Raw genomic sequence first — 15,706 nt, forward strand, 5'->3', positions numbered from 1 at the left:
TTCGGCATTGTGGTACGAAAATAATGACTTATTTACCGGATGAACTGCGACTTTATTTATCAATTCTTAAAATTTCCAATTTAATTTCTTAACACTTTCCAGGACAGCATACAGAAATTATTGTGCGAACATCGATCTTCACAAATCCACATATTTTAAGGTCGTAGTTTTGTATACAGTAAGTTTTAAATTTGAAATAATGCTCTAAACTGAGCATATCGAAGAGACAGTATATAGCTGAAAGGATCGCTAAGATTTATGAGTGATTCTATAGTGCGTGTGTGTGGAACTAGCATGCACAGGTGTGCAAAAATATCGCTAATCATATCTTCTGGGCGGGGGCCAAAGTGAAATACGATGTTGTGCAATTAGTGACAATTATTACGTTAGTAAAGTGAATTTCGGACAAAGTTTTGCTTGACCGCATCCATATTCGTTTACATGAACTGATAGTCATTCGGTACTTCGGCAACTATGCCCTGACAGACTTTCCTTCCAAAAAACAATTTTGTCTTTTGAATATGTCGTTGGATTCCTAGCTCGGTTTTTATGACTCTATCGAATACCGTTGATTATCGGAAAAATACAGTGGGTGCAAGATATTCTCCGGGTGCTTTAACCGAAAAAATACGTATTTGTCTCAAAATGCACTAACCTTCGATTTTAGCAATTTTGTGCAAAATGCCGGGTATGTACTGTTAAGGATTACAGAATCCGTGTGATCGATGCACAATTGTTATAAGTTGTAAATAAAATTCTCGCCATATTTGCAAAACAATTGACCTTGCGAAGTGTTCAGTCAATCAGAGCTGGATTTAAATAAAAATTGACAATCACCAAGTGTGCCACTCAGATTACTCTGCAGACGCAATGTGAGATTGTTTTTTTTATTTTTTTTTTTATTTTTAACATATTACGACCTTTTGTCCTTTAGAAATCAAGAGAAAACTACGCTGTTCTTCTACGACATTGCAACATTTCTGGATTAGAGTTACACAGTTATATCTTAGCTGAATTTCGATCCTAGATCATATTGTAATACGAAATGCGGTAGATGATTGATTTCATACTTTTGGTAAAAACTTACGCATTTTAATGCTAAAGGGAGGGCTAAAAGTAAACTGCCATAAAGACGATTTTTCTATCTTGTTACATGATCAAGACGATTAAAAAAGATGATATAAGGCTGAAGCTTCTGAATAGTTGACGGTTGGCGTCGTTCTAAATGCTTAAGCGGTTCTCAAGGTTCTTCTGCATCTTATTTTGCAATTTTTCATATATCGTTCTGGGGGATTTAGTTGTCACCTTATCGTGACAACGAAATGTTCGTGGTTCCTGAAATTGTGCCAAAGTTAAAATTCATAACGAAATGCTGACAGCTCCCCCCAGTTACGCAATAATATACGGTATACTCATTGTATTTTTACACCACCGAAGTTTAGAGACAGCTGCGATCAAACGCTTATTTTTCACACGTTCCCCCGATCACGCAGGGCGACCATAAACGCAAAGCAAAATAAAGCGAAGCTTAGGTTTGAGCAAAGCTTCGTCGTGGTACAGAAAACTGCGTCAACGCCGCTCTCGATATTTTTTGGAATCTGACAAGGGAATCTGACAAGTTGCGCAACTTCACGATCTCTGGATTGAAATGAAAACAGAGCACCCATCACCGCTGCACCGTTTTCGTCGATTACAACTACGCAAACCTTGACCAGCGAATCCCATTTCTTTTCTGCGTGTCATCGCATATTTCTCTGTCATTTACAGGAGTTCTAATAGCACTTTAAAATATATAATATATTATGTTTATTCTACTGTGACGTCAAATCTCTGGCCAGTATTTAGAATCAGTTCTCATTTCCAACTGCGACAAAAAAAACGCAGTTACGAAAAGCGTGCGCTCAAGTGCAGCAATATGCAGCCAATCGTAAATGGTGTAGTCCAAACGCGAAACGTTGAGTACTTTCCGTTTTCACGACTTCCATTACGCATTGACGATGAGTCGTTATTCCGTTTACATATTTCAACTATTCTGATCATTCTCTATTTCTATCAGCTAGTTCTTACTTTCAACTCGCGGAAAGACTTCGAGGACTGTGTCTTGGTGAAATCGCCTGGCGCTCCAAACATCTCCGCCTCTTATTTTCACTGTCACTGTCACGGAACCGGGATGTCTGCAATTGTTCACAACACTTCCGAGGTCATGCAAGACAAGTGCAAGTCGAAACGTCGCTAAAAATAGCCTGCGGCATTTCGTTTTCCGTTGCGATATCAGAGACTCAACGATTATTCCCGGCTTTATTCCAGTATCATGAGTGCTGGTGTTGTGGAAAAAAATGGGACAAGAAGAGGAGGGTTACGTGAACGGGTACTTAGAGGATTACTTCAAGAATTTACGTTATGAACAATTTAATAGAAAGAGAAGCGACCAAAGAGGAGCGGTCTGATTCCATCTAGAAATAGCATCATCCTATTCCTAAAGGTAATTTTCCCTCCTTCGTTGTTTTGCTTGATGGCCTCCCCTGCTGCGTACGTTAAAATGTGGAACGCTCGAGTCTTTGCCCGCTTAAGTCACTGCAGCAAAGTCTCCGACGTGGCATGATGCCAGAAGAACTCGAGTCAACCGCCACGTGTTCGTATATGTATATCGCTGGATGGTAGTTTTGCTTTTTTTCTGAGGGAGGGTCTTTGGTATGGCGCCAACTCGATATCGGACTTCTAGACTGGGTCTGGACCTCTAGTTCGTCAAGTATTCTGACTATTTTGTTTAATATTTTTCTTTGTAATATTATCTATATGTGCAGTAATATGCAAAAAATACGCAGCACGAATCATCCGACTCGTCACCTGTCTCTCGAGCAAGAAATTACCATCCCTGTAGAACTGCAGACTGCTTGTAGTATCGCTAGTGCAGCAGAGCATCATTCGGTGAGTCAGTTAAAAGACTTTTGAAATGAGGTAGGTACCTAATACAGAAATAAAGTGGAATTACGATGCCAACAGAACATTCCTGTACCTACGTTGGACAAGCAAGACGTTGAATAACCTCCGAGCTCCAACAAGCTCAGAAATCGTTATATTATGATGTATGAAAACTTCTGTAATTAAACTGTTTGATTTATACGATTTTCCTGGATAAATTCTGATTCCGGAACAGGCGGAATCGATTCTTCGCGTATTTACGTCCATTAAGTGCACCAAAGAATCGATTCCAGTATTATTCAAAATAGGCCAAATTTTTACCAAAGAAATTCGAAGGGCTAATCTTTTTGTTTTTTTGTTGTAATTTTTGAAGCCACAAACATTTTGTTTTATAGTTGATCTACGTGACCCTTTCGAAACTAATTGGACGTCAAGGATTACTAAAAGGCATTTAGGACATCGGAGGACCACCAGCTGAGGAAATAACAAGAAAATATTAATATATTCATTCATTTATTTAATTTAATCCAGAGTACATAACATAACAATATTAGAACATCGTAAATAACACATCGATCATGCAGGAGTGCGTTGCACCTGTATACAGGCTGCAACATGATCTATACTTATGAGCTACAATGATAACTATTCCATCTGACATTTTTTACATTCCGCTTAGGACAACGCTCATTGCACTTCTTTCTCCTTTGATAATGATCAAGTTTCTTACGTTAACTTCAACCTTATTTTTATATTTCTTTTTGTCTTTGACTTTTAAACTGTTTGACAACTCGTAAAATTAACGTACACTGACACCCAAACACTTGTACTAGTATTAGGGCATATTGAATAAACAGATACTGAATTACTGTAGTTATGCATTTCTGATTGTTCTTTCCTTCCTCTCCAAAACCTCAATTTTATCTGTTGTGTGCAGCTAGTCCAGACTGCTTCGTATTTTATTCGATAAAGTCCAAGTGGAAAGCCTTACTTTTTATTGAGCAATCATGCATTCAGTCATACAGCATCAACATAACAAACGATCCGTCAGTCGGTCCTTGTTTTCGTACGACTTTCTCGGCTCAGATATTCTCCTGATACCAAAAGTAATTTTACACTGAAATTTTTCCAATCCACTTCATTCTAAATGTTCGTAGCACATGTAAGCAAGCGATCACAAGCCCTCTCAAGCAAACAGGCAAGCCTTCAGACACACAGCATCGATCTCACATGCAATCAATCAGTCAGTCCCTGTTTTTGGTTGACCTCCTCGGCTGAGATGTTCTCCTGATACCAGGAGTAATTTTACGCTAAAATTTCTCCGAATCGCCTTATTCTAAGCGAACGTAGCATGTAAGCAAGCGATCACAAGCCCTCTCAAGCAAACAGGCAAGCCTTCAGACACACAGTATCGATCTCACATGCAATCAATCAGTCAGTCCCTGTTTTTGATCGACCTCCTCGGCTGAGATGTTCTCCTGATACCAGGAGTAATTTTACGCTGAAATTTCTCCGATCCACTCAATTCTAAATGTTCGTAGCATGTAAGCAAGCGATTACAAGCTATCTTAAGCAAGCAGTCATGCCTTTAGACACACAGTATCGATATCACAAGCAGTCAATCAATCAGTCCCTGTTTTTGATCGACCTCCTCGGCTGAGATGTTCTCCTGATACCAGGAGTAATTTTACGCTAAAATTTCTCCGATCCACTTAATTCTAAATGTTCGTAGCATGTAAGCAAGCGATGACAAGCTCTCTTAAGCAAGTAGTCATGCCTTTAGACACACAGTATCGATATCACAAGCAGTCAATCAATCAGTCCCTGTTTTTGATCGACCTCTTCGGCTGAGATGTTCTCCTGATACCAGGAGTAATTTTACGCCGAAATTTTTCCGATTCGCCTTATTCTAAGCGGACGTAGCATGTAAGCAAGCGATCACAAGCTCTCTCAAGCAAGCAGTCATGCCTTTAGACACACAGCATCGATATCAGAAGCAATCAATCAATCAGTCCCTGTTTTTGATCGACCTCCTCGACTGAGATGATCTCCTGATACCAGGAGTAATTTTACGCTGAAATTTCTCCGATTTGCTTAATTCTACATGTTCGTAGCATGTAAGCAAGCGATCACAAGCTCTCTCAAGCAAGCAGTCATGCCTTTAGACACACAGTATCGATATCACAAGCAGTCAATCAATCAGTCCCTGTTTTTGATCGACCTCCTCGGCTGAGATGTTCTCCTGATACCAGGAGTAATTTTACGCTAAAATTTCTCCGATCCACTTAATTCTAAATGTTCGTAGCATGTAAGCAAGCGATGACAAGCTCTCTTAAGCAAGTAGTCATGCCTTTAGACACACAGTATCGATATCACAAGCAGTCAATCAATCAGTCCCTGTTTTTGATCGACCTCTTCGGCTGAGATGTTCTCCTGATACCAGGAGTAATTTTACGCCGAAATTTTTCCGATTCGCCTTATTCTAAGCGGACGTAGCATGTAAGCAAGCGATCACAAGCTCTCTCAAGCAAGCAGTCATGCCTTTAGACACACAGCATCGATATCAGAAGCAATCAATCAATCAGTCCCTGTTTTTGATCGACCTCCTCGACTGAGATGATCTCCTGATACCAGGAGTAATTTTACGCTGAAATTTCTCCGATTTGCTTAATTCTACATGTTCGTAGCATGTAAGCAAGCGATCACAAGCTCTCTCAAGCAAGCAGTCATGCCTTTAGACACACAGTATCGATATCACAAGCAGTCAATCAATCAGTCCCTGTTTTTGATCGACCTCCTCGGCTGAGATGTTCTCCTGATACCAGGAGTAATTTTACGCCGAAATTTCTCCGATTCGCCTTATTCTAAGCGGACGTAGCATGTAAGCAAGCGATCACAAGCTCTCTCAAGCAAGCAGTCATGCCTTTAGACACACAGCATCGATATCAGAAGCAATCAATCAATCAGTCCCTGTTTTTGATCGACCTCCTCGGCTGAGATGTTCTCCTGATACCAGGAGTAATTTTACGCTGAAATTTCTCCGATTCGCCTTATTCTAAGCGGACGTAGCATGTAAGCAAGCGATCACAAGCCCTCTCAAGCAAACAGGCAAGCCTTCAGACACACAGCATCGATCTCACATGCAATCAATCAGTCAGTCCCTGTTTTTGATCGACCTCCTCGGCTGAGATGTTCTCCTGATACCAGGAGTAATTTTACGCTGAAATTTCTCCGATCCACTTAATTATAAATGTTCGTAGCATGTAAGCAAGCGATTACAAGCTCTCTCAAGCAAGCAGTCATGCCTTTAGACACACAGTATCGATATCACAAGCAGTCAATCAATCAGTCCCTGTTTTTGATCGACCTCCTCGGCTGAGATGTTCTCCTGATACCAGGAGTAATTTTACGCCGAAATTTCTCCGATTCGCCTTATTCTAAGCGGACGTAGCATGTAAGCAAGCGATCACAAGCTCTCTCAAGCAAGCAGTCATGCCTTTAGACACACAGCATCGATATCAGAAGCAATCAATCAATCAGTCCCTGTTTTTGATCGACCTCCTCGGCTGAGATGTTCTCCTGATACCAGGAGTAATTTTACGCTGAAATTTCTCCGATTCGCCTTATTCTAAGCGGACGTAGCATGTAAGCAAGCGATCACAAGCCCTCTCAAGCAAACAGGCAAGCCTTCAGACACACAGCATCGATCTCACATGCAATCAATCAGTCAGTCCCTGTTTTTGATCGACCTCCTCGGCTGAGATGTTCTCCTGATACCAGGAGTAATTTTACGCTGAAATTTCTCCGATCCACTTAATTATAAATGTTCGTAGCATGTAAGCAAGCGATTACAAGCTCTCTTAAGCAAGCAGTCATGCCTTTAGACATACAGTATCGATATCACAAGCAGTCAATCAATCAGTCCCTATTTTTAATCGACCTCTTCGGCTGAGATGTTCTCCTGATACCAGGAGTAATTTTACGCTGAAATTTCTCCGATCCACTTAATTCTAAATGTTCGTAGCATGTAAGCAAGCGATTACAAGCTTTCTTAAGCAAACAGGCAAGCCTTCAGACACACAGCATCGATCTCACATGCAATCAATCAATCAGTCCCTGTTTTTGATCGACCTCCTCGACTGAGATGTTCTCCTGATACCAGGAGTAATTTTACGCTGAAATTTCTCCGATTTGCTTAATTCTACATGTTCGTAGCATGTAAGCAAGCGATCACAAGCTCTCTCAAGCAAGCAGTCATGCCTTTAGACACACAGTATCGATATCACAAGCAGTCAATCAATCAGTCCCTGTTTTTGATCGACCTCCTCGGCTGAGATGTTCTCCTGATACCAGGAGTAATTTTACGCTGAAATTTCTCCGATCCACTTAATTCTAAATGTTCGTAGCATGTAAGCAAGCGATTACAAGCTCTCCTAAGCAAGCAGTCATGCCTTTAGACACACAGTATCGATATCACAAGCAGTCAATCAATCAGTCCCTGTTTTTGATCGACCTCCTCGGCTGAGATGTTCTCCTGATACCAGGAGTAATTTTACGCTGAAATTTCTCCGATTTGCTTAATTCTAAATGTTCGTAGCATGTAAGCAAGCGATCACAAGCTCTCTCAAGCAAGCAGTCATGCCTTTAGACACACAGTATCGATATCACAAGCAGTCAATCAATCAGTCCCTGTTGTTGATCGACCTCCTCGGCTGAGATGTTCTCCTGATACCAGGAGTAATTTTACGCTGAAATTTCTCCGATCCACTTAATTCTAAATGTTCGTAGCATGTAAGCAAGCGATTACAAGCTCTCCTAAGCAAGCAGTCATGCCTTTAGACACACAGTATCGATATCACAAGCAGTCAATCAATCAGTCCCTGTTTTTGATCGACCTCCTCGGCTGAGATGTTCTCCTGATACCAGGAGTAATTTTACGCTGAAATTTCTCCGATTTGCTTAATTCTAAATGTTCGTAGCATGTAAGCAAGCGATCACAAGCTCTCTCAAGCAAGCAGTCATGCCTTTAGACACACAGTATCGATATCACAAGCAGTCAATCAATCAGTCCCTGTTTTTGATCGACCTCCTCGGCTGAGATGTTCTCCTGATACCAGGAGTAATTTTACGCTGAAATTTCTCCGATCCACTTAATTCTAAATGTTCGTAGCATGTAAGCAAGCGATTACAAGCTCTCTCAAGCAAGCAGTCATGCCTTTAGACACACAGTATCGATATCACAAGCAGTCAATCAATCAGTCCCTGTTTTTGATCGACCTCCTCGGCTGAGATGTTCTCCTGATACCAGGAGTAATTTTACGCTGAAATTTCTCCGATTTGCTTAATTCTAAATGTTCGTAGCATGTAAGCAAGCGATCACAAGCTCTCTCAAGCAAGCAGTCATGCCTTTAGACACACAGTATCGATATCACAAGCAGTCAATCAATCAGTCCCTGTTTTTGATCGACCTCCTCGGCTGAGATGTTCTCCTGATACCAGGAGTAATTTTACGCTGAAATTTCTCCGATCCGCCTTATTCTAAGCGGACGTAGCATGTAAGCAAGCGATCACAAGCCCTCTCAAGCAAACAGGCAAGCCTTCAGACACACAGCATCGATCTCACATGCAATCAATCAATCAGTCCCTGTCTTTGATCGACCTCCTCGACTGAGATGTTCTCCTGATACCAGGAGTAATTTTACGCTGAAATTTCTCCGATTTGCTTAATTCTACATGTTCGTAGCATGTAAGCAAGCGATCACAAGCTCTTTCAAGCAAGCAGTCATGCCTTTAGACACACAGTATCGATATCACAAGCAGTTAATCAATCAGTCCCTGTTTTTGATCGACCTCCTCGGCTGTGATGTTCTCCTGATACCAGGAGTAATTTTACGCTGAAATTTCTCGGATCCACTTAATTCTAAATGTTCGTAGCATGTAAGCAAGCGATTACAAGCTCTCCTAAGCAAGCAGTCATGCCTTTAGACACACAGTATCGATATCACAAGCAGTCAATCAATCAGTCCCTGTTTTTGATCGACCTCCTCGGCTGAGATGTTCTCCTGATACCAGGAGTAATTTTACGCTGAAATTTCTCCGATCCGCCTTATTCTAAGCGGACGTAGCATGTAAGCAAGCGATCACAAGCCCTCTCAAGCAAACAGGCAAGCCTTCAGACACACAGCATCGATCTCACATGCAATCAATCAATCAGTCCCTGTTTTTGATCGACCTCCTCGACTGAGATGTTCTCCTGATACCAGGAGTAATTTTACGCTGAAATTTCTCCGATTTGCTTAATTCTACATGTTCGTAGCATGTAAGCAAGCGATCACAAGCTCTTTCAAGCAAGCAGTCATGCCTTTAGACACACAGTATCGATATCACAAGCAGTTAATCAATCAGTCCCTGTTTTTGATCGACCTCCTCGGCTGTGATGTTCTCCTGATACCAGGAGTAATTTTACGCTGAAATTTCTCGGATCCACTTAATTCTAAATGTTCGTAGCATGTAAGCAAGCGATTACAAGCTCTCCTAAGCAAGCAGTCATGCCTTTAGACACACAGTATCGATATCACAAGCAGTCAATCAATCAGTCCCTGTTTTTGATCGACCTCCTCGGCTGAGATGTTCTCCTGATACCAGGAGTAATTTTACGCTGAAATTTCTCCGATCCGCCTTATTCTAAGCGGACGTAGCATGTAAGCAAGCGATCACAAGCCCTCTCAAGCAAACAGGCAAGCCTTCAGACACACAGCATCGATCTCACATGCAATCAATCAATCAGTCCCTGTTTTTGATCGACCTCCTCGACTGAGATGTTCTCCTGATACCAGGAGTAATTTTACGCTGAAATTTCTCCGATTTGCTTAATTCTACATGTTCGTAGCATGTAAGCAAGCGATTACAAGCTCTCTCAAGCAAGCAGTCATGCCTTTAGACACACAGTATCGATATCACAAGCAGTCAATCAATCAGTCCCTGTTTTTGATCGACCTCCTCGGCTGAGATATTCTCCTGATACCAGGAGTAATTTTACGCTGAAATCTCTCCGATCCGCTGAATCTTAAGTACAAGTAGTATACAAGTAACCGATCCAAAAAGATCGTGCGATCAACAACACAAAAATTCCGAATGAAATGTTCAATGCAATGTATTCAGACTGCGTGATTTTTAAGCCTGTGACTACACAATTTCTCAGATTTTTGGTATATTCAACACTACTTTGGTAAATGGAAGCAGTCCGTAATACTGCGTTGCTCAATTCGAATGTCCTTGTGTAAATCAAATTAAGAAGATTAATTAGCTGCGTCCGGTGTCACGACGAGGTTCAAGTTGTAGAATTTGTAGATAAGCCCATTCTCGAGGTGGATGTATACGGGAAAACAAGAGAAATATTGTCAAAACAAATTTCATTCTGTAATGAATGAAACGCTGAGTAAAATGTAGATAAGAAAAACAAAGCAGCAATGGAATCTTGCGTATATACAGCGATTGAAAGTTTATTCATTTTTGACAATCATGGCGTATTCTCATCGCAGCATCAGTATGTGTGTACATGTGTGAACAAAGAAGGGTTGAAAAGAACAAGGAAGGAAGGACACAAAGCAATTGTTTGGTGTTCAAAAAGTGATTTTTATTGTTGAATTTTCATAAGTTAAATATTTATTAAGATTAGGACTGACAGTTGGTTGATTTTCAGTTATCACAAGTTAAAGACTCCTCGCGCTGCACATAAAGGCTATGAGTACAAAATATAATATTTAATGTTTTATGATGCTAAATACCCTAAATCTGTGAAGATCTACTTAATAAGTATTAGTTGTCAAGTTTATGTACAAATTATTTAATATAAATAAACGGAACCATTTGTAATGTACAAAATAATCAGAAAATTATACAAGGTATTTTGTTTTTTACTTAGGTCACAACGTGTCATGAAATGCTGTACAATATATACAATGTAATGTACGTATACCTATTTGATATTAATTAATTGTATTGTAATTACTCTGCTCGGAAGTAGCTATGCTCAGACAGAGTAGGAAATGACTTTTATTTTCATATTTGTATTACTTTTCTCTTACGCTATACAGACAGCACATTCATACTCCCACAAATTACACACACACACACACACACACACGCAACAATAATTTTACATTTCAACTCACATTCAGCTACTCGTGAAACAGCAACGTGTTCGTACATTACGTCAATAATCAGTACCAAGGTTTACTTACTTCTATATATTCAATGACTTGGGTAGTTTATTTTTCCTTCTTTTTTGTTCAATTATACACGAAGTCATCATTTAATCAATAAAAACGAGGTTCTTGGACATACATTCTGTGACTTATCTTACATTGATAAACTAAACTTATGCTTCATCTTACAATTCCTTACAACTATAACGTATGGTGATTTAATTACCCCAGGCAAATCGGCGCTTTCATTTCGAAAATTCAGACTATCGTATACCTTCCCCGAACTATTTATCTCCGATCAAGATCATGTACCGGACGCGAAAATCGTCCTTTCTCATCTTTGAACAGAGAATAATAGCACTTTCAGGATTCTTCGGTGGATGTTGTTGATATTTGAGTACTAGCACCACTGGAAAAGCTGCTTCTACAAGTTTCAACGGCAAACGCGGTTTCTGGCACTTGCATGAACTGCACTTTATCTTTCGGGCATCGATTCCTTCCGTAAACGCAGCTAAAAATATTATATTTTGAATCCATTTCCAGATGGCTAAGATTGCTGCTGGGCCTTCGTTTCAGTACCTTTTTTGCCATCAAACTTCTGTTGTTCTTGTACGATAGTTCTCTCTTGGGGCAGAAAACTTTTCTAAGCTCCCTTTTGACGCGGCGCGATCTGTACCCGAAAAGCAGCGGACTAACGTATGCCGCCAGTATCAAAAAGCTGAGCGCCATCACGTCGTAGCTGTGCGGAAGTTGGTCAGCCTCAGTAAGATGTAGCGGCTCGATGTTCCTGACGATCGATAGAACTACGTATGGCGTCCAGCATATCAGACCCATCACTATAACGAGCGCACTAATTCTGGCCGCACGCGTTTCTTCCCGATATCTGAACACCGAAGCATTGCTGATTCTGTACTTCAACGAGTTTATGTAGCTTGAAGTACTTTTCACGCTGGAAACACGATGAAGAGGAATTTTATGCGGAGGCGTAATCGTCACTGTTGGTGCTGCGCCTCCATTAGCTGAAGTGCCCAATAGAGAAGACTCAGCATCGAGGAAATTGTGACCAGACAAGCTTTTGTGGAGAATATCTTCCGGCTGGTCCATTGCGCCGTCTGATCGATGAAACCCGCCGTTTAAGTAGCGAGCATTTATTGCCGATCTGCCATTGGTGTGAAGACTATTCTGCAGTCTTGACTTGGCGTTGTGATTTTCGAGGGCTGCACGTGACAAAATACCACTACATGTCATTCTACTATTACTACTACTACTACTTTGTACTGTGTCGATCATTTTTGATGATGCGCCATTTACGTTGGAGTGAATCTCCGGACTGGCCAGGACCTCGGGTAACTGCTGCTGCTGCTGCTGCTGCTGTTGACTCGTTGACACCGAAATGTCCGGCTGGAAATGATCGGAATCGTCAAATTCTTTGAACTTATTTGGTCGCCTGCTAGCCGATGAGAGCTCCGTGTCCAAGATGAGAGGTATTCGATTGCATTCCGATCGATCCTCAATCGAGTTTTGGCACTTGGCAACTTCTATGTCCTCGAGTCGTCGGTTTTTCGAAAACGTCAGCATCTCCTCTTCATCCTGGTCCCCCTCCTCCTCCTCCTCATTGGCGCTGCTTTCGCCGCTCGAGTCCTCTGGTATCCTCAAACGATCGAGGTCCTTTCTCAGAATTTCCTCACAGAGGATATCGTGAGAAGACTTACGTCTGTTATCGGGACGATCGCGGAACTTGCTCCGTACAATGTTATCGTCCATAAGACGATTATCTTCTCTTTTAGTAAGGAATTCCGCTTTTAGCGCGGATATAGGAACTTTGGAGGTTTCTTTGGTAGCGTCGATTGTCTTCGCCGGCTTTTTCGGCGACACGTCAACCTTCTGTAAACCAACGGTGAAGACAACGCCACTCGATGGTTCTTCTTCAATTGCCGACGAGCAAAGCATCATCTCGGATCTTCCCCGCGGTATGTGACTAGGGCTAGTTTCGATGCTTTCGTCGATCGATGACAGACTCGATATTTTTGGGATACGACGAAAATCATCGGTGGAAAAGTCATGCCTGACGTTCCCGTATTCCTCGCAGAAACTTGGCGAGGACAACATCGGTCCGGATCCGGTGCGTCTGGCACGTTCCGAATTTTTATGGGCTGCCGAATAGATGCTAACATAAATCCAACAAACGCCAACAAATGGCATTAGGTAAACGAAGAGGGTGTAAAAAGTGGCGTAAGCCAAGCCGTAGGTAACATAATCGAACGTATCGTTTCCCAGTATCGTGTTATTCGTGTCCTCGAAACTCTCTCGAAACGTTTCATCAAGAAACATTGTAGAGTTTTCAGTGAACCTCAGATCCTCCTCAATGAAGGAGCTGCCGTTACTTTCCGTGACCTTCACCTCACTCTTGAAGTCATACTTCTCCGTCCCATTGCCGATGGAAATTGTCGAATCAAGGCTTAAGTCCAGCCTGGGTTCCACGATGAGTTGATGATCGCTTGAACAAGCCAACCAGAGGCTGTGAGGGTGCGGATTGAAAGCTGCGAGAAGAGCCAGGAGCACGGAAACCAGCCAGACAGAAACGATGAGGACGGCACACTTCAGCTTGTCGATTCTCGTGTGATATCGAAGGGGATCAACGACCGCAAAGTACTGATCAATCGCGATTAGAAGCACCGAAAGTATCGATGATGCCGTCACAAAAGCCCCGGCACCTTCCGATATGGAGCAGAGGCTGGATCCAAACGAATCTGTCGGCGGGGTGTCCAGCATCAGAAGAGGCGTCAGGATCACGCACGTCAACAGGTTCGATGCGATCAAGTTCATCACAAATCTGCGGAAGAAGAAAAGAAGACGGTAAAAAAAATTATGTCTAGTTACCACTGCTATTTCAGTGTTAAGAATATTTTCAATGGTATCAAGGCGAGGCGAGTGTTCCTTTTCGTTTTTCATCGAAAGATTGTATTTGAACACAAGGGATGAAAGAAGGTTTGTTACGATGTGTTTGGCCTCGGTCCTCGAGATTTTTATATGAGTTTATGGATTATGATCATCGCTACCGCAAGTTTTATGAGCCGAAATCTTTTTATGGTTTCATCTGACCTAGCCCAATTCGGTACTCAAATAAACACTGCCATTCTTCCATGCAGATATAAATAGCAGCCTTTCTGCAGATCCGTCCAAATTCATTGCATGAACAACAGCGATGGTAGAAGTATAACCTGCACGGCCGTCTTTACGACGGTTGCAAAATTAAACCCCGGGATAAAACGGCCCAGCAGAAAGAGTTATAGCCGATATGTTTGAAACGGCATACCGATCTTAGTTTCTGTATAAACATCGATCTAATTGTATTTGACCAAGGGATTAACGAGACGACGTTTGCGGGTGTGTTCAAAACGATCGGTTATAAAGTAGCGACAGATGTCAGTGAATGTAACACGTGACCTGCATCTCTCTGACAGGATCGAATGTTGAGCTTGGCAATGCGGAGATGCATGAGCTTGCGCTTAATTCTCCCAATACTAAAGTAAGATAGTCGGCGGTCAAGTTTGTTGTTTTATGTATATACTGCAATATAATGCAATATTGTACGAGGACGAGTAGCCGAAAGCTCAGATCGAACGCTGAGCGTATCTGCATCTACTTGCAGTCGAGGACGACTAGCGTATTTATGGTGTCTCGACGCAATATCGGCCGGCAGTCTCTTGACCGATTCCAGCTGTGCTAACGAGTTTAGTAAGCCAGGGGTGCGAACTCGTTCCCTACAATAAACATGTGTCCATATTTTCGTCACTTCAACTTCTGCTGTTTTGTATACTAGAAAATAGGCATAAAAGCGAACGACCTCAACCTTAATTCCTAATGCTTAGTCTGACCCAAAATTTGATGAGATTTATAAAAAAATCTTACGTATAATTGATTGATTAGATGGATTCGTCGGTTAGAAAGTACAGTTTTATGTACTAATTTCAACTGCATCGAACAATTATTGGCGAATTTCAATTGATTTCTTGCAGTCCATTAACCAGCTCGTATTTTGGTGATGCGAAAAGGTTTGCACGTCGAATGATTATCAAGTTGTTTAATGCGCGTTAATGAACTCTGAGGTTTTTAAATATCAAGTATGAACGGACCGATGAAGTGGCATAAGAATATAATATGTTGCTTTTTTCGGAGTGAAATATTAATGTAACTACTTGTACCTGTCGTACATTACCGCAGCTCTTTACCGCACGATACAAGTTTATATTCACGAGTGGACTAATTTTAAGATCAATAACAAACTGTAACGACGCTCGTGGTAGTAATGAATGATTTTTACTAATTGAGAAGCACAATTTGTTTCAATATAACCATCTACTGAAAGTACGTGGGAAAAGGAGAAAAAAAATATTACATCACGCATGGATACCAGAGTTATATCATCCCGGCAGTGAATAATACCAACGAATGGAAGTTTTTGACTTCGTGAGACATTTTAACGAGACACATTTATCGATTGTTGAGCCTTAGACGCGATGACGGGTGAAAAACATGCTTTTATATTGTGTCGGTCTTTGGAGGAGTGGCAGGCG

The 15,706-nt window shown here is 41.5% G+C and overlaps 1 protein-coding gene across 1 annotated transcript in view; it reads right to left on the reverse strand.

Annotated features, from left to right (window-relative positions):
• Positions 1-11,202: 11,202 nt before the first annotated feature.
• Positions 11,203-15,706, reverse strand: part of LOC124407362 — a 44,316-nt gene continuing 39,812 nt past the window's right edge. The window contains exon 3 of the mRNA XM_046883435.1: positions 11,203-13,962. Within this exon, the coding sequence (XP_046739391.1) occupies positions 11,493-13,962 (2,470 nt within the window). The 3' untranslated portion in view covers positions 11,203-11,492. The remainder of the gene's footprint in view (positions 13,963-15,706) is intronic.

The sequence above is a fragment of the Diprion similis genome, chromosome 6 (genome assembly GCF_021155765.1).
Source record: "Diprion similis isolate iyDipSimi1 chromosome 6, iyDipSimi1.1, whole genome shotgun sequence".
Classification (NCBI taxonomy): Eukaryota; Metazoa; Arthropoda; class Insecta; order Hymenoptera; family Diprionidae; genus Diprion; species Diprion similis.